Source organism: Acipenser ruthenus, chromosome 15 (genome assembly GCF_902713425.1).
Source record: "Acipenser ruthenus chromosome 15, fAciRut3.2 maternal haplotype, whole genome shotgun sequence".
Lineage (NCBI taxonomy): Eukaryota > Metazoa > Chordata > Actinopteri > Acipenseriformes > Acipenseridae > Acipenser > Acipenser ruthenus.
In genome coordinates this window covers 33259736-33283275 of record NC_081203.1, presented here as the reverse complement: position 1 = coordinate 33283275, position 23540 = coordinate 33259736, and the positions used below count along the sequence as shown (strand labels likewise).

The window sequence follows — 23540 nt, the reverse complement described above, 5'->3', positions numbered from 1 at the left end:
TTTCGTTGCCAATTGGTTCCTGGCCAAAAGTGTCAGGATATTCCCTATGCTGCACTGTAACGAGCTGCTTCATTGAGAGACTCATATCCTACAATAACAACGCGCTTTCCTGAGCATTTACTGCATGTACCAGCTAGAACACTACTTTTAAAAAATGCCACATCACTAGCTGTGTATATTGAGGGTGAATTGTGAAATGGTAATGTTCTGGAATGGAGGAAGTCAGTAAGCACCTCTAGCTGTACCCGCTACAGTACATGTTTCTGTCTCCCTAATGTTGCTTCTGTTTGCCCTGTAAGATACCTATGCAGGTGTCACTTTTATTCTGCATCATTCTTGGATTTGTAAAATGTGTACTTTGTCACACATACCTTATCAATCTGGCCAAATATGACAATGATGTGAAGAAAGCACTTGATCCCTGTTCAGAATGACTCAAAAACCCTCAACACTGATTAAATATATTGTATTTTTATTAACAGTAATGCATTTATATACAATATACATTATAGACACAGACTTTCCAGGTAGTCAATTATTTACAATAGTTATTCTTCCATAGGTCAGAATGTCACAAGTTTACCTGCTTGTAAATAGTTCCTGCAAAACCATTTCAATCTCCTGTGCAATTTGTCAAAAAAAACAAAAAAAACAAAAAAAAAAAACAATTGTACAAAGATGTTTACAATGTGTAATGATTTCCTGTCCCTTTACCGCACATTAAGTTAATGTGCATCTCACTGCAGTTTCAAGCACATTGTTTTAGTGTTTTAGTTGTATAAAGTGTGGTCCACTGCCTTTTTTGGTCCACACACTCACTGCTTTTTCTTCAATAAAAAAAACCTAAAATTTAAAATATAAATTATAAAGTTCTAGGTGTGACTAATTAATATATGTTTAACAAGTTACAATAGTTAAAAAATACATTTAGTGTAATTCATTGGCATGATTTTACATTTTAGCATCAATATTTCATGACTTCAGAGTGAAGATGCCTTTCAATACTTCCTTTGCATAATAACATTTCTGGCAACGTTAGGCTGGTTTCACAACCGAATTCACAACCGCACAATAATCTTCAGTGAGCTCTTCCCTTCGATTTCTGTCCCATCGTTTCAAGGGAGAACTTGTCTAAGCTGCAGCTGATGTAAAATCAGTTTTATAATTGCTATGCCTGCATGAGAAATTCTCCCTCGCTATGCAAACCCTGCCAATGTTAGCAATGCTGGGATTCTCTATGGTCAAGCAGCAGAAGTGAATGAATGCTGCTGGTAGATGAGTCATGCAGCTTTGGAGACAGACTACACATGGTAAGACTGGACCCCTTACAGACCAGGAATCTATTTTTTTACTTGTTAAAAATGGAAATCTGTCCAATCCAACATCTGCAAATTAAAATGCAGTACATAAAACAAAACAAACAAACACCGTAGACATGCAATCCAAGTCTTGACAAGGTTGTCATGGATACCAAGCATCAACATTGTGTCATCATCCTGCATCGTGCTGGACAAAAAATCATATCAAGTGTTTGTTAAAAAATACAAGTGTTACCTCCATGAAGTAAAAATATTGAAAATATTCTGGGTTTGCCTGTAGCCAAAAACAACAACATTCATTTATAGTTTTGTTTACAGGAAGTAGAAGATTTAATTAAAAAAAAAAAAAACTTCATAAATACAGATGCATCTTATTGGATTGCTTTTCATTTGACACACGGGATCCATTCCAGAACTACCTAGATTGAAAATGTATAGCTACCTAGAAACATCCAGCTAAGACCAGCCGCTGCTCCTCAACCCTTACCTGAATACGGTGTTTTATATGTAAAATAAAAAAAACAACAACTGGTCTGTTTTTTTTGACAGAGACTGGCTGATTGCCTGTCCCCAGCCTCAGTGGTACATAAGTACCACTAGATGGCGCCACCCCTTTGTAATTTTAAGAGGGAGTTTGTCGTCTTGATAAAGCTTAGTTAATACAAGCTATTCACTCTATCAATCATTGTAGAATAGTTCATCTCCTTGTTCTTGTTATTCTGTTTTTTTAAAGTTGATTTGGGTTACTGCTACTGTAAAGTTTTGGCATAAAGTAACCCTTAGCAGGGATGGAAATGAGACTCCCATTGCATAGCAGTTTGATCCATTCCTGGTTTTACTATCTGTTTAATAAGACGCACCTGAGCTTGTTACCTATACACCGTGGCTAATCAAGTTTGTATTAAAACCTTGAATGGGTGAAGCTGCTATGCAATAGGAGTCTTATTACCATCTCTGCTTAGCAATACAGTCTGTTGTCTTATTTGTTGATCCTACTCACTCATGAACGAGATTTGCACTTCTCTACAGTACAGCTTTGCAGCTGGTTTATCAATTTGATGGGAAATGACAGAGAAACACCAATCGATGTATATAAATCCCATGCAAGAATTATACCTGGAACATTAAGATCTAAGTGTACAGTAAGTATCCAGCAACAGCTGAGGGGCATGTTATTGCATTCACTTTTAACCCAGTGGCCTGATGACAGAATGCACATGTTTTCAGTTTTTATTTTTTTAACAACCAAGTTCCTGGTAAGTACAGGTTTACATGTTTGTAAAGCCTTTCAAATGAAAATAAGTAAAATGATACTGCGTCTTTTCATTAAAAAAAAGAATGCACAAAATCATAAATTCTCTATCTAGGTGTGTTTTTTTTATATATTACAAAACATAAAAAAGAATAGACTTTTGCAGTTTTCACAAGGGTTGGGGATTTGAAAACGTGCTTGGAAAGAACTGGAGGAGAATTGATCAAGGTGAGTAGAAAGAAGCAGAAAGGCTCCCAATTAATGTTCAGTCTGAAGAATGAAAATGTCTGTGCATAGGCTCCTTGCCTACTGCTTATCATATCGATTTTACATTACTGGAATCTAAATATTAGCAATAAATATTTTGTTTAGAAAGAGAACGTTTTCAGTCATCTCAAATATACTTTTTATAACTTCCGAGCTTGGTCTCTCGCGATGTGTAGCACATCTTCCCGGGCAAGTCAATGGGTGTCCGTTGCAGCGGAGGGGGGCAGAACTTCTTAAACGTATCTGCTTGTGAAAAGTTATTCAGTCCTTCATCCGCTATAGCGTTCCTGCAGCTCAGCACTCAACGAGGAATGCACCATTTCTTAAAAGTGCTGAGAAGATTACCAACATCATTACTCTGACTGGAAAATAAATACTGGAGAAAAGATGCTTTGTGTCCCCCTGGTGGCACTTCAGTTACCTGCGAGGAGGTTGACACCTATGGGGGAGAGGGGGACACAACACATTAGAATGAAGGTTGCTTGTCTGTGTTATTAGAACAGATATGAATGGAGTTTGTGTGCAGTGACTGTACACTTACGTGTCGCAGTCTTTTGTTTTCTGTTTTTCTTTTCTTCTCCTCCCCTTCTTCGATTTTCTCCTGTAATTAAACAAGGCGTGTTAGTACCAGACAAATCCCTCACCACAGATTTAAACAGCACACCACAGGAGTCAGTACTATAACATTTTTAACAAATATCCGCGCGTGGTTTCATCAAAATCGGATAAGTGGTTTCCCAAGATATAGCTTAGGCAATCAAGTGTGACACTACCATGTGAGCAGCATGCACAGTATGGGGAAGGGTGAGTTGAAACTCATCCGGTGGTTCCCAGGATGTGTTAGACCTGTGTATGTTTTATCCTAGTTGCCAGGACATTAACCTTATTAATTCCCATATGAAAATCCCATTATAAACCCACAACATAAAGAACTCCTGTATGAAAAATAGAAAGGAAATCTATTTACCTTTCATTTTTAAAGGTGTCCTTTCTGGGTCTGGGAACAAGAACAAAAAATATACCAGTGAAAATATTAGATGGCTATTAGACTACAGGGATTATTATTATTATTATTATTATTATTATTATTATTATTATTATTATTATTATTATTATTATTATCAACCACAAAGGAACAGGAAAAAATAGTTTCTTACCTACATTCACATCTCTGATGCTCAATAAATGTCATTTCAACATACTCCCGTCGCTCAGCTGGCTTGATTTTCAAGAGCTGATAAGAAAGAAAGAGAAATCAGAATTCCTCAGCTCATGTGACTTCACCCCATTCGAACCCTTACCAAAGTGGAGCCTGTGATATGGATGGGGCTGACTGAAGCCTCATTTCAAGGTTAGGTAAAGTCTCTGCACCCTCACCACCAGGATCGCACACATTGTATTACCACACACTTCCTTGAGAGCGGAGATCCTTTAGCGTGACCCCAGATTAGACCACAGGATCACACACTGTCCCCTAGCACAGCGTTCGGGGTGTGCATTTCATTTATTCAACATTCTTATTAAATAAGACAAACACTCCATCTTTTACTGCAGCATGCTCTACTATATCATTAAAACAGAACTGGATTCTGCAATAGGATTCCCTGCACTGTGACGTGTCCAGAGCCACTCATGTCATACTGCTATCAGCAGCTGCAGAGTCTTTGTTCCAGAGGAATGTTAAACATCTTTTTAATTCTGGGAAAATATGTTGAGGACTGAGCAGAGCGAATCTGACTTTGTTAATACAGATTCCATACCCCCCCACAGAAGTTTAATTAAAGTTTCCTACACATAGAAGTGCTATTGTTTGGAAAGTTTGAAAATATTGATGTATTCATGAGTCTAACCTGCTTGGATCCTGTGCTAACTGCAGTGTGATGCAATGTGTCTAAATGGGCTTTCTATAATCCAAACGGCAGCAGTACTGCATCCCATCCTGTAATGTCAAGTAAATCCACCTGATTTTAATACTGACATTGAGGTTTTAGAGCAGAGACATTGAGAGCAGAAAAAAACACATCTCTAAAAATAGTTTCAGGAACCCCAAACAGAAGCAGAATGGCGCGCTGTTGCAGGCCGCGCGGGCGTGTCTTACTTGCATGGTAACGTTGTAGGTATCTGTGGGCACGCACTCCAAGTTCTCGTCCCCGCAGCACCCGGCACAGCGCCACAGCGGCACGCAGGCAGGGCTGAAGATGTGCTCCACTTCAGCAGGGTACTCCTGCACCACCTCCACCAGCTTCTCAATGGTGCGGCAGAAACTCCGACCCCACACCTCCCCGAAGAGCATCACTGCAACACACACACAGCAGCGGGGTTACCATAGGACTCCAGGTACACTGGCACAGGTCAGGCTTTTTAACTGACTCACACCCCAATGCATTCTGGTAAGTGCAGTCCTTCTGTGAAATGTAACTGAGACAGGTAAAAGGTACCAGAATGCACTGAACTGTCCTGCTGAACATGGAGTCATACGGTCACCCTAAACCACAGCGCTTCCGATATTGAAACACAAGCATATCGACAGATATCTAGTCTGTTAGCTGCCCTTATAAAAGTTTCCCACGATATTTATGTACGGTATTTGTGAAGTTTTACCATGCCTTTCCCATGGTTATATTATGCATTTACCATAGTTTACCCTGGTGTGCCATCCTTAATATGGTTTACCATACCTCGCTACTCTTCACAAGGCTTACCTATGTTTTTAGTTAATGAATAACAAACCTACAAGAAATAAGAATGCATGTTACTGTGTGATCTCTGCCCATGACTGAGCTGGGTATGGACTGCAAACAGCATCTGTGACTGTGGCTTGTACTGTCCTTCAGTGAAAGCATGGTAAATCATAGGTAAGCATTGGAAAGAATAGTGAGTCATGGTAAATCACATTCATAAACATGGCAAACCAGGGTAAACTATGGGAAATGCAGAGTGTAACCATGGGGAAAGCATGGGGGGAAACTGGAAAAATCAAGCCGCAACAAAACCACGGTAAACTTGTATAAGGGTCCCAGGATTTACTGTATCACTTCTACACTGACCCAACTGCGCAAAATAGCTTATGCAACACATTTGTTTTTAAGGTCTGAAGGGGTTTAAGGTCAGATCCATGCACTGATGTATATCCTGTTTTGCAGAATAAACCTATTTAGGCAATTGGAGCATTTCCTGTTTTCTGTTATGCATGGAAGTATTACTGATAATATCAATGTGACCCTGTAATAACTGTTTTGTAAACATCAGCATAACCCAAAGAGGTTAAGCCAGCAGTCCCCCTGGAATTGCAGTTTCACAATGGGTTTGAAAACACTGCGGCGGGATGGAGTGATACTCTACTAGGTTTGCGTATACAGAGCTGGACAACAGTGAGGCTAGTGGGAGTGCGATGAAGGTGAAACTTTGTTAGTGGTTTCCAATCCAGACAACTAGGTGAGAGAATGGAGCTCAATATCCTGGAGGCAGTGACCCCCCTAAGCCTTAAATCCTCGTGACGCCACGCTGGATGAAGTACAAAAGACGTATAGAGAGAGTTTTAGACAGCAGCGGTCAGGCCAGGAAGGACGTTTTTAATGTCTAAGCAAACAGCGTCTGTTTTGCTTATTAGTAAAATCTTTGCATGTCAAAGCAGTCTGCCAGAGCTGTTTTTTTTTTTTTTTTTTTTACATTAAGCTTCACTGTACAGTATTTACATTCTTCATTTCATACACTCGGCTTGAGACCCAGAATCTAATAAATCCTGACCTCCAGCTTTGACACTTCAAACACTTACTTTTTTTATTAGTATTACTTTTACTGACTGGCATGCAACAGCATTCTAATAGCGTGCTGGCATGCCTGTCATTAAAATATGAATACAGCATTTCATTAGTACTTAAAAAAAAAAGAATAATGAAAATGGCTCTATTCTTAATCTAAAGTACCATTAACAATGAAGTACTATTTCCCCTTATAAAAATGATCACAGTACATTTGCAAGGCCGTTTTACAGTTTTGCATGGATTTCCCATTGTTAACTATTATTATTTTACAATGTTTTGATTCGCTTTTGCTTTACCACAGTAAACTTCTGTTTTTTTTCATGGTGGGTTTATATGTAGGCAGAATTAAATGAAGTTCTCTTGGGATAAAGTGACTGTACATTTCTTTCAATACAAGCACTGTATGCTACACCTTTTGGTTTTTTGCTGTGGGAGTGAAAATGTACAGTATGTGCTTTGGCCAAATTGCTCCACATTTTTCATAGTGTAACTGATCCTGCCTATCATTATATTGTGCAACGCTGTTTCAAGAAGCATCTCTATCATGCGCACCACTGAAAGACCAATGTGGACAAGCTTAAACATTCTCAAACAAGGCCTTCTGATACCCTGCTTTGTTTGGAACATTGACCCACTGTAAATAGATACAGATCAGCACTCTTATCACACATAATACAATGAACGTGTGTCATATATTTGAAATGAACTTACCTTCAGAAGTACCGTTTGCTCCAGAAGTCGTCTGTAACAAGAAAAAAAACAAAAACAGTAAATGATAACCACTTTCTTTTACCGGAAGCCCATTGTGATACGCGCCCTCTAGTGGCACTAAACTATAAAACATTTTGATAGCAGTTAGAATTGGAATGGATCCCTTGAAATCAGCCAGGTTCACACATATTTTATTTAACAAGCCACCCCCCCCCCCCCCCCCCCCCCCCGCCTTTTTAGGTTAAAAAGCTTTTCTTTATTGTATATATTTTTATGGACTTATTTCCTCTTATGCAATGTTTTTTTCCTCTGTAAACTCCCATGGCAGCATTATAAATAATAAAATAGAAAGGAAATACATATGACCTCTATAAACTCGAGGGCTAATTGGCACGAAGGTAGTGCACATTTCCTCTTCCCAGAGCTTCCATAAAAAGCTGCCACTTTCCACTATATTTCACTGCACTTGCGTGCTTATTGCCCATACTTGGCTTCCTTGACCCATGAGTAATCCTCGTTCTTATTACACAGTTTTTCATGGTGAACCTCAATGGAAATGTTGCAGCTGTACCCACACACATAGAGTGCTGCACGATGCACACTGGGATTGGCTGAGATTAGCCATGATCTCTAATGCTTGCATTTTATTCTCCATGCTTGCCAGTGCTCCCTCATGCTTTCATGTTATTAAGATTTTTGCAATAGTATCTCTCAGTAACATTTATAGAAGTGATCATTAGCAGGTTGTCAGTAGTTAGGGTTAGGGTTAGGGTTAGGGGTGCGAGAGAAAATCTGTTGTCCCTCTCAATACACGGGCTACACACTCTTATTAACTCTATTTTTTCAAAAGAATTATCTTTGAGTCACTTTTTCTATGTTGATCGATATGATGAAAAACATTCTTTTAAAAATGGGTGAAGGTAAGGAAAAGGGATTTATTTCAAGGGAATCATATTTGTTTTTTACAGAGGGTTGATTGAAATATAGTTCAAATGAAAGAGGCTTGTAATAAGACCCAGATTACGAGTGTAGTGTATAATACTGGTAAGCTGTATTTAAAAAAAGAGGACATTTAAAAGGGCACAGAAATGTATACTTTGACTTGAAGCAGTCCTATGGTAACCCCGCTGCTGAAAAGCATTTTTTTTTGTTCAACTCTTACAGGATTTCCAACGAGCAGAAAGGTTGCATACATCTTAAATCATTCTGGGAATAGTCATGACTAGAATTCAATTGAAAGCATTTCAAATGTTCCCTTTCATTAAAGGGTGACTTGTAGTCACTGTCTGGTTGCTATCTCCCTCCTTCCCTGACCTTTTCCAGGGCAGCCTGGTAAATTCCAGTCGGATTAGGTGGCTGGCACAACCCTTTATATCTGAAAGTGGCTCAAGGAGTAGCTCAGACTACACAGCAGATAAACGCGGAGCGTGGGAAGATAACAAACAGCTAGCGACGAATAACATGCGAAGAAGACTTTGCAGTGTGGAGACCACCAGCATGAGGAAAGCTTATCTGAGTACATACATCAGGTAGAAATGTTAAGAGGGGCTGATTCAGCAATGCATTAAAATAACAGGGTGAAGGATCTCCAGATTTCGTTAAGGGTACCACAGCTCTCATTACTATCTAAAGCTGGTGCTTTCACAAGCTAGGGGCTGCTCACCAAGTGTTTGGATTGCACTTAAATGTCAAGGATTTTATTTGACATGAATCTGCTGCTCCCACAGTGCCACTTCCATTCTTTACACAACTGATCTTCAACCTACTTCTGTCTCGTCTCCGAGAGGATATATACAATACATTTTTTTGCAGTGATAGTATATTGAAACAGAAAACTAATCTATGTGTTGCCTGGGCTTGATGCACTAGTCTTTCGTCTCTGTGGCTTCAGTCACAAGGTGGACTCGTTTTAGCCCTAAGTACTCAATAGCACAAAAAGCACCAAACAATTCAGCACAGTAGCCAGTGGACACCTTTGGGGGCAGAAAAGAAGACGAGGAAACGGTATGGAGAAGAAGGAGGACCCTGCAGGGCAGACTGAAGGCAGGACTGCAGGGAATGTGGGATAGGGAATATAGAGAAGACATCGGCACCAAGCCTCATCGGAATAAGCACAAACAAATGCAAATGGGGCTTGGGGTCAAAAGAGAGGCAGCTTTAAATGCACACATACCAGCATGCAGTCTGGATTGAATCACTGGCTCGGTGATGGCAGTTCATCCAAACAGCCTTGTTTGCATAGCTACACCAAAGGAAAGCCATCCCACTGGTTCTCTTGCTCTGATAACAGTGGGAGAACATTCCAGATCATTTGTGACATACTGGGTGCGTTAAGTAACGGAGTGGCTCACAGTGAGAATTGCTCCACTCACTCGGATCACTGATGACACCTGCTCTGTAGCGCTCCGAGCTGCTCAGGAGGAGCGGAACTAAGCATGACGTGAAGTGGGTTCTTTATCGTTTTAATCTCTACTTTCGCTCTTTTGTTCTTAAGAGCCAGTTTCTTAATGTTTTGGGATTGTTCCATACCTTTCTCAAGGGAATTTCTGTTTGAAACCAAACAGTGGAAAAAGGCCAAAGTTTCCACTGGTTGCCAGGCAGTCACAAACGTCACAACCACTCCACCCCCCTACTTCCCTGCCTTACTGTCTCTACCAGCGTGTCTGACCTCGCCAACAAGGACATATTCCCACCAGTCTCCCAAGAGGAGTTAAGCTTTCTTATACACAGGACGGCTCATAAAACAACTGGTTTTAAAAATGTTGTGCAGAGCCTTTCAGGACTTCCTACAGACCGTACAACTGACTGGAAAGCTTTGAAAATACTCACAGGACAGACTTGCACTACTGCATGTGTTGCACACTATAGTACCAAGCACAACTTTGTATGTACTTGCATATATCCCAGTAAATCAGTATGAAATCAATCATTAAGAATACAAAAACAACTTGTTGACTGACTCCAGTGCTATCACTCCTGAACTACTGGCAGCTCTGCTGTCTAAGACAATGTCCATGCCACAGAATGTGTTGTTCCTGGTCTGACACCAGTATAGATTAGGAGAACAGAAACAGATAAAGCCGATTTAAGATACCCATCCAAAACACATTAATAGAGGATCATACCTCCAAGTTCATGCACAGCCTTTTCTAATTCCCTTAACTTCACACATATTTCTTCACACATACCGGTGGTGACTCTGGGTATGTCTGCAATGCAGTTAGAATGGCTTCCAGACCAGGGGAGGAACAGGTTAACAGCGCGTCCCTTTTTGAAAGAGCCGTCAGCGATGGGCCTGGTAAGGCCTGTGGGTTCTGTACACTTTCCAGGGAGCCTGTTTTGTTGAAGGTTCCCTGGCAGATTTATGCACCATGACCCCTTTAATAAAACAAGCTTACATAACTGTGTAAACAGGGAGCCCTAAAACAGATAAACAGTCTGTATATTCTGATAACATGATGCGTCAGTGGAATGAAAAGTCAGTACAAAGCTACGTTATGATGACTGATAACATAGCTTATGAACTGTACTCATTACTGTGTGAGAGTGTATTTTGCATGGTCGCTTTTATCTGGCTAGCTTTAGAATAAACACAGTTATTAATGCTGTGCTAGTCATAGAGGTCACCAAGGCAGCTAATTACTAATGAGCACGCTACATTTCTTTGTGTAAATAAATCAAAGTGCCGACAACCAGCATGTAGGAAAGAAAACCCAACCTGCGCTGGTAGGTCAGAAAAAGGCAGACACTGAATATACAACGTGTTTGTTTATCTGGCTGCTACTTTAACATGTAAACTCTGAGGGTCAGAGGGGAATTCTGGGAATTTTGTGCATAGGCACTTTTTAACTTTCCATGCAGCATTCAACATACAGTGGGTGGGAAATAGTGGTTAACCACTGAGTGGGTTTGTGTTGACAGACTGTGATATTGGATTGTACAATGTGAACACACTCATGAGCGCTCTGACCCAGCATAATGTAAGTACAGTATGTCTTTACAGGGCTCACTGACTACATTTGGCTGGGAGGGACACCGGAATTGCCCACCCCTGGGCTAGAGGATCTTCAGTTAATTCAGGATCAGTGTGTGAGTCAAAAACGAACGGTCTGGCTGCAGCCTGGGTGTAAAAAATGTGCTTAGACAGTTCCATTAAAATGGGTTCCATACCAGCTTCCAATATACAGCAATTGTTATGAATACAAAGTCTGTATGCAGAACAATGAATAACACATAAGTATTTGGAAAATTGCTGTTCATTTCCTCCAATTTTCTGTTATGATGAAGATTAAAATCCATCGTCCATTCCCTTTATTTCTTACAAATGGTGCAGACACAAAGCAAATTTTAAGGGACTGCTAGGGCTGGATAGGGTATGAAGAGATAAGACGTTTAAATTGTATATCGATTTATGTTTATCTTATACTAACATATTTGTATATTTTACCGGATATGGCCCATAGTTTATCACCTTCTTTGGTACTGGTACATTACCAGATGTTTTGTCATCAAATCTGGAATATTAAGAGGTCAGTACTCTGTCAGTCTTTCAGTATGAACAACTAGGGCTAAAATGATACCCCAATGAGAAACTCTGTACATCCTGACCTGTCCTGGGATCTCCACCTTATAAGTGACATGGTATTATTTTCATACAAACTGACACTACAGAGCCTGGAATAAAAGGTCCTCTTTTTCAGACTTTTTCAGTCCTCGAACCAGTTGATTTCCTTTGATTTCAATGCAAAGACTTTCTCTCTAGTTCCTGAAAGAGAAAGAGAGCCGCAGCGCGGTGGGGGTCAGCTTCAGCAACAAAGCACACAAAGCTCTGCTGACGTCCGAGGGCGCCCGGCTTTCTTGTTTTTCCAGAAAGCCCTCGGGACTGCGACAACCAGCATTTTCTGTGTCTTCCGGAAGTACATGGCACTTATCACGAAATGATCAGGGGTTGGGAATACCTGGGAACCTCAACACAACTCCAACAAAGACTGTTCATTGAGATCACAAACTAGTCCAAATGATGTAATCTAGTGCTAGTTAACTCTTAATGCTCGTACAGTGGAGAAACTGCCAAGATACAACAAATAAATAAATAGAGAATGGGATTTTATTTTTGCATTTGCATATGAACTGGTTTTACAGAGATCTAAAGTCTTATTAGACAAATTCAGATTCACTAGAACTTACAGGAGGTCTCCAAGCTGCTACAGCTAACCTATATTTATTTTATGTATGTAAAACTTACACATACACAGCAGGAACACCTCATGAAGTTGGCACATCCAGCTTGTTTTCAAGGGAGATCCAGGAAACAAAGTAGACAAACATACATTCTCATGCACGTTTCTCTCTAATCAGTGACTGCTTATAATTTGATCAAAAACGTAATTGTGAATAATTTGTCTGACTTTACCCAGTGAAGCTGCATTTCGAATGTCACGCGGTAACTGATTACAGAATTCAGGAATCACCACAGCCCAAGTCAAACTATTAAACACAGTGTCCAAGCGATTTTTATGATTTTACATTTTCTTCTTCTTCTTCTTCTTCTTCTTCTTCTTCTTCTTCTTCTTCTTCTTCTTCTTCTTCTTCTTCTTCTTTCTTGTTATGCAAGAAAAAAGTAATGCTGTGACATTTCGTCACCCCACTTTTACTGTATAAAGAGCTATCTGTAACACCATGTCAAACATTTCCTTCTAAAACTGTGTGGAATTCTACGAGGAAGCTGGAGAGACCCAAGGGAAATCGTGCAGATGTGTAGTTTTATAGTCTGGAATTGGTGCCAGGGCTTTGATGTGTCAGGGCATATAAACAAAGCTTCTAGAAAAACTACCAAGGGGATTTCAAATTTAAATATCTAGAGTCACAGCAGTGGCTGCAGCCAAGGATATATACCCTATAGAGGAGAATAGCTATCAGCGCCATCTAGTGGAAAACACCGGGAAATCTTTATTGTGAGAAAGATATCAATTGTTGACATAACTTTGTTTTGTTCTCCATTTTAAAACTCTACCATGGCAAGAAACTGAGACTGCCTCTGTTCCACCTCCTCACTAGGTAAACTGGAATGGTAGAAACGATTTCTGCCGCCAGCGCTCTCATGTCCCATCTCACGTCATGAACATTAATACACTGTCCAGCACAAATCTAAAATGGCAAGTTCTGATTCTGAAAGATCGTTTTTTTGGCTTCCAGTTCTCAGACCCATTTCAGACCAGGAGATGAATGCCAAACGTTAGATTAAAAATCATATTGTTGAAATAAAGCAGTTTCCTGACTGACAGATACTCTGTCAACAAACTGTCTCCAGTGCTCAAAGGCTCGGCTCTGTTTTACGTTTCCTTGTCTTACACCCCTTGGTTTTGGGATTAAAACTAGCCATTCGCCGTCAGGTTCATTTGTTATTGTATCTTCATGAAGCCAAGTCCTGATGCCCCAGACGGGAGGATCACTCACACCCTTAACAAAACATGCAATATCTGAGAAAACACATACCCCTATAAGGTGGGGCAGACAATAATGAAATGCCATTGGAGTCCCAGATGGAAATGGTTACCACTCATATAAAATAACATTCAATGTCTTTGATTTTCCTCACTATCCATAACCATGTTACTAGCGAGGTATTGCTTCAGATTGTTTCACATTATACATACAGTACCAGTGCCAGAGACAGAGAGCTTATACGGTGCATGAAGAGGTAATCCGCTAAACCAAGCCTCTTACCAAAGCAGAGCTGTTGTTATACCGAGGTGTTTAATCCCGGGATGCATTGGACATCACTCTTCACTGCTGAATCATGTGCTAGCATAGCTCTCCTGGGAGTCACTCTCTGTATTTAGTTTCTCCTGATGCTTCTGATTCAATAAGCGAGTGTCTCGGTTTTGGACTTCTAATTTCCAGGTCTGGCACTATTCTTGTTACTAGAAAATGTAACACACTGTCAGTCGAGTACAATAGGATACTAGATTATGTGAATTCATTTTTGGGCACAGATTTTTTTTTTATTTTGTATTTGCTGCAATAGTGTGATTCCAGGGTTTCCTTGATTTATTTATCATATCGTGGTCTTTGGATTGATATGTGTCATGTTTTGACCCAACCTATTTTTATTTTTCATCTAATTACCAAGTAAATCTGTCCAACAGACCAAAATTAATTTTTAAGATATTCTCGCTTGTGCAGATTCTCATGGGTGTCATTTGAAAGTATGTGAGGAGTGTTAAACAGCTCCCACTACACACTCCAGTGTGACACGACAACAGTGACTGTCTACATACCGAATTGTTCCACCTTAGAAATCAGGCAGAGGCTGTCCATCCATTATTAAACTGGGGGTCCTAATTAAACAGCCACTTGAGAAGACCAAAGCGTCAGCATGAGAGCGGCTGAACGAATTGTGATCGTTGCCAGGTGATGACATCACTCAGCCCTGCTGGCAGGACAGTCTAGGCTCTCATGGGCCTCCCCCCCCTGTGAAGTCTCCTCGCTCCACTACTCCAATGCTCACGCTGCCAGACACTGACAGCACCCCTTTTGTGGTGTACTGGAGCACAGCTCCACATGGGGAGAGGGTGACAGGGATGGAGGGGGCCACCTGTGGCAGTGGTAGGGTTAGTCTTGGGTTCCTTCTTTTACAGCTTTCGTATATTTGGATGGCTCTAACCCAAGTTGTTGTAAGCTTTAAAAAACATTATAGCTAAAATGAACTTGTGAATACATTCTTTTAATTTAAAATGTTGCAAATAAGCAACAAATACACGCTACTTTAATACATAATACCACTTGTTATTGCAGCTTGTAAACAATTCCTTTGCATTGCAAGCAGAGAGATTGATGGCGGATTCTATACCGGTGTTGTTTGGTATGGTTCTACAAATCAAGTTTAGCACAATTTACTTTTTGTCAGCAGCAATGCTTCTCCCTAGAAGAACATGCAAATCTGTCTATCCTCATAAAAGGACAGTGGCCACTAATGAGTTCGTGGAACGAAACGATTTCCAGAATTGGGGAATTAAATGTTTAATAATTGCTTTTCTTAATGAATATCCTGAAAAAACCAAAAGGGAGGACTGAAAGGTATCAGTCTTTAACCCAATTCATTAAGTGCCATTTGCGTTCTTCCAGCTCATTTCCCCCCGTGCTCAAAGAAATCCTGCGATAAGGTCTGAGTAATTGTCGGCCCTATTACAGTAAATGCTATACTCCCTGTGTAAACCACAGTAAATTACCAACAGATGGGAGATTAAAGGGTTTCAGACTGCAGCCCTGAACACTGCACCTCCGTGCGGGAAAGAACAATTCCTATTTCCTGATTGCAATTGCACCCTCTCCCAGAGGAGCGAGTATTACAGCCTTCCTCCAGAGCTGCACAGAATGCTCTCCCAGAGTAGTGAGTATCACAGCCTTCCTTCAGAGCTGCACAGGCTGCTCTCCCAGAGCAGCGAGTATTACAGCCTTGCTTCAGAGCTGCACAGGCTGCTCTCCCAGAGGAGCGAGTATTACAGCCTTCCTTCAGAGCTGCACAGGCCGGGGCTCAGGATGTGCTGCATCTCACCCCTCTCCTGCCACGTCATTTACATTCTGAGCTTGGCATCTGCATTCTGTTTTTAGGTCTTTACCTTTTGGAGTTTAATGCACTGTACTGTTGCCTCACTTGTTAATTTGCCATTCCTAAAAATCGCATACACAAAAAAAAGATATTGGATTCAGGCAAATTAAAGAAACCTTCAATGTGAAATGTGCAATATAACAGCAATGGCACTGCTGTCTATTTAATCAGTGTTAGAGCGAGACAGATTTGCAATTGAGGTTTCTGTGCTTTTTAAAATCCTATCTGGCGCCACAGACATAATATGAAACAGTGTCAGTGTAACATTCCCCAAGGAATAAATATCACAATAGCAGGGTCTGTATCATGGAAAAGTAGGTCATCATCCATAACCAATATCCACAGCATATACACAGTAACATATTATAACAAGAAAATATTAGGGGTAACTCTAGGTTGTCCATTTCAAATATACCAAATGTACACGATTAAAAACTACACAACATCCATTACAATAGGTTGTACACAATCTAGTGCTACTTCTTGTTTTCAATAAGGAAAAGAAAAATGTTGTTCGCGAGCAGCTTTCTCTGCAAGAAGCTACAGCGTGACAAGCGAGTTTGCACTGCAGTGACTAGAATCTTGTCAGTAAGGGAAATGTAAATGAAAGTCACGCCGTATAAACAGAAGCTTTGTCAGTGAATCTGTAATGTGTTCATTGCGTGACATGGGATTGGTAGGCATGTCCCAGAGGTTATCTTCTTTCCCAATATTTGCAGGGGAGATTAACACCTGTTACTCCGGGTAGTCACATACACTCACTTGTATGAGCTCGGACTGAGAAGAGCTATATATGTCTCGAATGGAGACATATACACACAGCAGTTAGGAATGCAGTCCTAGGCAATTACAGTAACCATATCAATAACTTTTAATCTGATTATTATTATTTACAGTAAAACGTGTTCTATATTCAGGCTTTATCAGTGTACATGTAAATAGAGTGCATCAGAAATTAGTGATGGTTAGCGATGAAGGAAAAAAGAAAATCAAATGCCCCTTTGTATATGTGTGTGTGTGTGTGTGTGTGTGTGTGTGTGTGTGTGTGTGTGTGTTTTAGTATAGGGTATTAATTGAATTGTTCTTGACTCAAACCGGTTCTCCAGTTTCCGAGATATCCTCAATTGAAAAACACTGTGTCATCAGTGGCGCTCACCTGCAGGAACTGGCTGCTTTGTCGAAGGCACTGTAATGCTGTTAATTATAAATAGTTCATCCTAGTAGTAAGGGATAATAGCATGTGGAAGTTGCAGGTGGTCGTTTTAAAGTTTTGTTTTCTGAATGGCTGACCCTAAAGGAAGCACCTGTACTTGAATCACAGCTTCAACACATTAGCAGTGCTATTACACAATACGACCAGTACTTTACACACCACAGACGCGTCTGTATGGAAGCACACGCACTGCCATCAGTTGAATGGGATGCCAACCCTGTGGCAAAACTGGAATGTTGCAGCTTCCAGGCAAATGATTGGATGAGCATGGAGAATGAACTGCTCCCTCACCCCGTAAAAACAGTGAATCCATCCAAGCCAGGATTGAGGCATGTCTGCAAGATATCTGTCTACTTGTCTTAAAATTTAGGATTGCATGTTCTAGTAGCAATGCAAGTTATAAGATGAACCACCAACCGCATTGCAAGGCCATCTCAAAACCAAAAAAAAATATTTTCTGCTTTACCTCAGTATTAATGTTTAGGTGTTAAAGAACCTGCAGAATTGAAATTGTGTGGTCTTAATTGCCTCAGCATTCTGTATCCGTCTCACAAATAAATTGCCACACCTAAACAGATGGGCATATGCAATCAAATATAATTGGGAATATAGAGTCAGACAATCTTGGATAAGCATTATCACCCATTGCATAGATTTCTACAGGGCTTCTTCAGTTTACTGGACTGTAAATAATGCATCAGGGACCGTACTTAACAGGACTAAATCCGATACACTCCTACAGGGTCTTATTCTTAGTTTCATTTAGCAATGGGGAAGTAACATTGCTGTTTCTCTCCCTTCACAATAAGACTGAGTAAATGAATGAAGGAGACGCAGCTTGCTTTTGCAATGTCTTTTAAAGAGAAGATGCACCTGTCATTCGGCAACTTGGATTTACGTGTGAATCGGAAAGTCTGCATTGTTTTCAAATGGAAGATGGCCAGCGTTGATACTGGTGTTGTTCCAGAGCAGACAAACAGGTGCTTCCTATCATTTTTTTGGATTACTATCCAGAGAAATGACAGACAGCGGCTCCCTGTAACCTGGAACTGGTCACGCTGTTTTTATCAGCACAAGGCCAAACAGGTGCACCATAACAGGCCTGTTAGACAGTATACCCCTGGGAAAAGTTTGTTATTGGGGAGTCTCAAATTAAGTAGCTTGTCATACACGCAAGTCAACAAAATCCTTGGGAAAAAAAACAAACTAGAGTGATACTGAATAGCCGGAAAGAAACCTATCGATTCACCCACTATTCTAGTAATTGGTATAATGTCCCCCTTTAGTATTCTTTCTCGCATCAGTACGGTTTTGACAGTGAACTTACATGCACCCCAGAGCAATGGGTAGTGGCGGTGGAAATGAACTGTACAGGATCTGTACCGAGGATTAGTGGTACTAGGTAGGGTACAACCCCAGGGGGCACCAAAGTGTAAGGGCATAGTCGATAGCAGTTAATAACGTGTACAATAAAAAAAAAATTAAAAAGCCAATCATTTACAGTTTTTACTGGCTCACAAAACAATGCTATTCTCAAGCTGTTCAGATATGTCATTTTATTACTGACACTACGCCAATAGCATTGGACCAGGATTCCAGACACAACAGCAGTCCTGGAAGTTGGAAACTGACTCATACAGTATTTGCAAACTTATGAAGCCACATCTGTGAGTTGGATAAGTTCTCAAAGAGCCAGCTGGTTGCACATGTGTAATGCTTGTTTCCTTTCATAATGAATACAGCTCTCTTTTAAACCAGGGGATACAAACATGCATCCATTCTTCAGTCCGGTCCTTGAACCCATTTAACAGGGATTTAAATCCCACCAGGTAACAACCCTTTATGACGCCCTTTGACAAGCTGCACCACTATAGCTTCTTGTGGCCGCGCATAGCGTATCCAAACATGGCCAGTGAAGAGCCGCTCATGTGTTATTCAACCCCCAACAGCTGTTATTCCTATGGGGAGCTTTCCTTAACTGTGGTGGTCACTGAGGGGGGCAGAGGTGGGGCTTTTAAGTGAACGTTTTAATGCTGAAGCCATCTCAATTGGCCCCCAGTGTGCTGGCCTGAGTGGGTGGTCTGCAGTGTCAAACACGTGGCCCCTTTCCTGCAAAGCACTGCCTTTATACCTTGCTGCAGTAACACATCAGTTACTGTATTTATCTCTCTGAATAACCATGGATGCAAAGGGTACACATTCAAAGAGGATTGTCCTATCAGCTAATGCAATTTGGTGCAGTTATGATTATGCGTACATAAGATTGGGATCAAAAGCACCGCTTACAGGAACAAGCGAAGCATATTGTACTTATTCTGAAAGTCATGAGCTGACTGGGAATTGTGCCCAAAGATCCACCCTTAGTTCTATATTATTAAGGCAACAAAACTTTCACCATCCCTTTAGAACCTCCAGAATACAGTATCCCTGCAGCCTTGCATTATGCATGAATCCTGCATTATGAATGAGGTAGCTTCCCAGTATTAATCAGCTCACATGAATAAGGGCTGGAAGAAAGCTATTCTCTATGTACATCTGCATAAGATACTCACTCCGCCTGTGTGTAGAGCTCGTTTAATCATAATGGCAGGGCGTGAACTGCCTAGACCTGCTCTGGTGGTACTTCCTTACTAGTGTTAGTACTGTACTGTCTGGAACATGAGAAGAGTATTAAGAGTCTCTCCTGCTTTGCCAGCTCCTGCCATATAAATAAGGCAAGGGCTTAAAGTTAACAATACCAGCAAACTGAACAGTGGATTTGTTTGTATTCTTCGCCATGCTCAGCAGCTATTGCAACAGCTTACTGCCCTCAAACTAAATAAAATACACAATAAGCTCATCAATGTCATGTTTGTACTATGCATCTGGTCCAAAACCAGTATTACTGATCACAATGCTTGGCTGCTTAAAAAGTGGAGAATGCGCTCTTGACAGTTCTGGGAGAAAGATACCTGGCAGATTAAAATTTTGGAAAGCCAAAACGAGGTCACTCCAATGATTGGCACATCTCCAAATAACTGAGGTGCCTATATAAAAAGAACAGCGAATACTGAGCAGGTAGGATATGCAGCATCAAATATTGCAGAGATTTATTTCCACTTAAACAGCACGATCTGAAATTATTAGGCAGGTTTCCGAACATCGGGGTGATAATCTCTCATTTTACAGACAGATCACCACTCTATAAATATCTTATGAAACCAGATCAAGTGTGCCTTGGTTTTATACAGCATGTATATTGGGATAACTACAGTAAAGAGGTAAAGCGATGCGATTGTTTAATGCGCCTGCGCAAAGCACCATTGTTGATAACGCATGACATGAGCACTGCGCGCTATATAACTGGCTTCGATCAAAATGCAAAGTAATGCAAAACTGCACGTTTCACCTGATGACTCAGTAACTTGTGTGGTACAGAAGCCGTTCCACCGCAGCAGTGTAACAGGAGAGTCTGCAGAGAGGAGGAACTGTGCAACTCAAGGGCGCTTTTACAGATTACTGCCATATATATATATATATATATATATATATATATATATATATATATATATATATATATAATCTAGGAGATCATTCGTTATGTGCAGTCGTGTTAAAAGACTATATATTTTTATATTCACAAAAAGTCATATCAGATAACAGCCATTACCAATTGCTCAATATAAATAGTCGGCTTGTAGCCAAAATGTTGTAAAAATAGACCAAATTAATTTGCGCAGTTTCTTCAAATAAAATAAGCCAATTTATACCACAAAACGTGACATATCATGTTTGCCTTTGTGTTGTACAGAGAAGCCATTCATAAAAAAAAGTGCATTGTTTGGGGTTCTCGAATTTCAAACGCAAGGTCGGGCACGTTACTGCTTTAAAAAACTGGTCACGAGACACGACATAGTCTGTACGAGGAGCAGTTTATCAGTGAGACGAGCGCCTGCCAGTTGGGTTTATACAGAAGTAGCGTATATAACCCAATGCGAATATCAACCATAACCAGCACAAAGAAATACTGTCAATTTAACAACTACATACAACATATAATCTGACAGAGCCATCATTTTAACAGTGAATGTCAAAAAATAAAAAACAGTTTCTTTACCTGAGCAGGTGAAAATTGAATAAGGAGAGCAGCTATCAACTGGATGATGTTCGTAAAAATTCTCATTGCGAGTTTCTCATCCGAGGAAATGTGACGGAATCGCTTGAAATCCACCAACTGCAGCTGTGAGGTTAACCGCTGCAGACACGATACACTTAAATACAACTACGTGAATTTGCTGTGCAAGTCAGTTTTTCCTATATCTCCATTCAATAAACTCGTGGTGGGAAAGCAATGGGCACATCGTCACGTCCTACATGAAGCTCCCACTAGTCCGCTGTAAAAAAGATGATTCAGAACACGTCCAGTCAAATTTAAATAAGAATACAGAAACACACCCTGCTCACAAATCTGTTTTTATTTCCCTTAAAAAAAACAACTTGATTTAACCTCTAGTTTTAAATCCTTTATATCTCTTATTAGTTTTGTTTTCTTGTGTTTCCTTCTAAAAAATAAAAATAAACCGGAATATTTCAACGTGCAATGTCGATCCTTCGATGACACACGGGAATCAGATCAATTATAAACTGCAAAAAAGTAACCGATTTACTGTAATCAGTTACTGCTTACTGTACGGTTTCTTCTTAAAAATTGATTGATATTGCAATTAAAAAAAGCATGTCCTTAGAGAAAATGAAAGAGAAATGCAATTTAACAGCAAACACTCCGTTGTGTTTGGCGGGGTCCACGGTCTAATTGATGTGGATATTCATTCCCTCTGCTTATCCTTCCTTGTGTTCACGGCTATGTAATTCCTTAGCGCTGTTGCATGCCACTAATTTGACTACTTCTCCAACTTGAGTAAACTCCTCCCCACCACCACCCTCTCTCTCTCTCTCTCTCTCTCTCTCTCTCTCTCTCTCTCTCTCTCTCTCTCTCTCTCTCTCTCTCTCTCGGCTTCTGATTTGTCGGGCAGGCTGACAGCCATCCAAGTCTCTCGCCAGGTATAGTAAGTATTCTAGTCTGGTCCTTGCTTCTTGTGGGCAAAAGTGTACAGTGTTACATGAGGCGAGCACCTACAACGAGTCCCTCTGCAGATTTACACCGGGCAGAAATGGGTTCAGTCACATCATTATACTACGTTAACTTCATCTGCGAAACGTTAGGCGTGATTGTCAATTGTTTTACATTAGATTAAAACTGTTGTCAAGAAAGCTGTTGATCAGACTCGGGAGTCTAAGGTAACACGGGTTATAATTTGTTGCAAACATCTTGCTAACCAGATACGACTAATAATAGAGCGGGGAAATACTGTTAGCAGGGCAGTTAGTTAGGCGTGATGTCATATACAGTACTACAGTATACAGCACTACAGTCGTTTTTTATATTCACTGAGAATTTCCACTGCGATGCATGCTTTGATCTGAATTAATTATGTCGGTTCGGCTTAGCGAGTGCAAGACTCATATGATAGCACCGTGTCACTTTAAAGTGACCGAGCACGTTCAGGCGTCAGTCAGGGCTTTTGAAAAGGCCCTCGCTGGCAGTCGGGATCACTGGCAGTCGTACATGCGCTAATCCTCGCCACAGGAATGTCTGTCACGCTGTGGGTAACGCTGTGGAAAGTGGGCATCGGCTGATGAATGACACACCTGTCAGTTTCCATCATGCAGCATTCTCATGACCCCTCTCGATTCTACTGTAGTCAAGGGTGTGGGTGGCTTGTTCTATTATTATTATTATTATTATTATTATTATTATTATTATTATTATTATTGCTATTATTATTATTATTTATTAGCAGACACCCTTATCCAGGGCAACTTACAAATGTTACAAAATATCACATTACAAAGTATCACATTACAAAATATCACATTTGTAAAGTATCACATTACAAAATATCACATTTGTAAAGTATCACATTTCAGAATAAAATCAGTAGCAAAAAAACAGAGAACACAGTAAATAATTACATGTAGAGCGGGTTCGACTAAGAGCAGTTAACTTATGTTCAAACTATTTGCTTATATGAGTAAAGTCCAGTATGAGCACGTAGTAAGTATGATGAATGGATGAGAATGATTTCAGATAAGAGCAATTACAAAACACGTGAACACGGATACCTATAAGAGTAAAGTCAAATACGAGATACAAGAAGTAGTTACGATTAAGAGCAGTAGTAGAATATGGCAAGGTATGGAGCAGTTCAGTGCAAGTGCAAGCTGATGCAAGTACTGGTACAACTGGGTGCCATATAGTCCAGTGTAGTCGAGACTTGGGAGGTTTACAGATGCTGTCTGAACAGGTGTGTCTGGAGGTGTCAGGGTAAGAATAAATAAGCAAAACCAACTCTTTATCAATTGA

The 23540-nt window shown here is 40.4% G+C and overlaps 1 protein-coding gene across 3 annotated transcripts; it reads right to left on the bottom strand.

The window, feature by feature from the left end:
• Positions 1–455: 455 nt before the first annotated feature.
• LOC117422031 (placenta growth factor-like) lies at positions 456–21996 on the bottom strand. Of its 3 annotated transcripts, XM_034036637.3 has the most exons (7): positions 21234–21996; positions 7314–7344; positions 4937–5133; positions 3996–4072; positions 3806–3835; positions 3380–3439; positions 456–3277 (listed from the first exon to the last, which is right to left on the bottom strand). In XM_034036637.3, exons 1-7 carry the CDS (start codon positions 21297–21299, stop codon positions 3256–3258), a joined length of 483 nt encoding a protein of 160 aa, XP_033892528.3. In that variant the 5' UTR covers positions 21300–21996; the 3' UTR covers positions 456–3255. The 3 variants fall into 3 exon arrangements, with proteins under 3 accessions (XP_033892528.3, XP_058843996.1, XP_058843995.1); XM_058988013.1 differs by lacking the exon at positions 21234–21996 and having other exon boundaries at positions 4000–4072; positions 7314–7486; XM_058988012.1 differs by lacking the exon at positions 21234–21996 and having other exon boundaries at positions 7314–7482.
• Between the last annotated feature and the right edge of the window lie 1544 nt (positions 21997–23540).

Coding starts and splice junctions, on each gene's coding strand:
- LOC117422031 (XM_058988013.1), bottom strand. CDS start 7,446: ATGTTTTATAGTTTAGTGCCACTAGAGGGCGCGTATCACAATGGGCTT. Junction 5,134..7,313: donor AGCAAACGGTACTTCTGAAG/GTAAGTTCATTT, acceptor TGTGTGTTGCAG/TGATGCTCTTCGGGGAGGTG. Junction 3,440..3,805: donor GACACCTTTAAAAATGAAAG/GTAAATAGATTT, acceptor GTTTAATTACAG/GAGAAAATCGAAGAAGGGGA.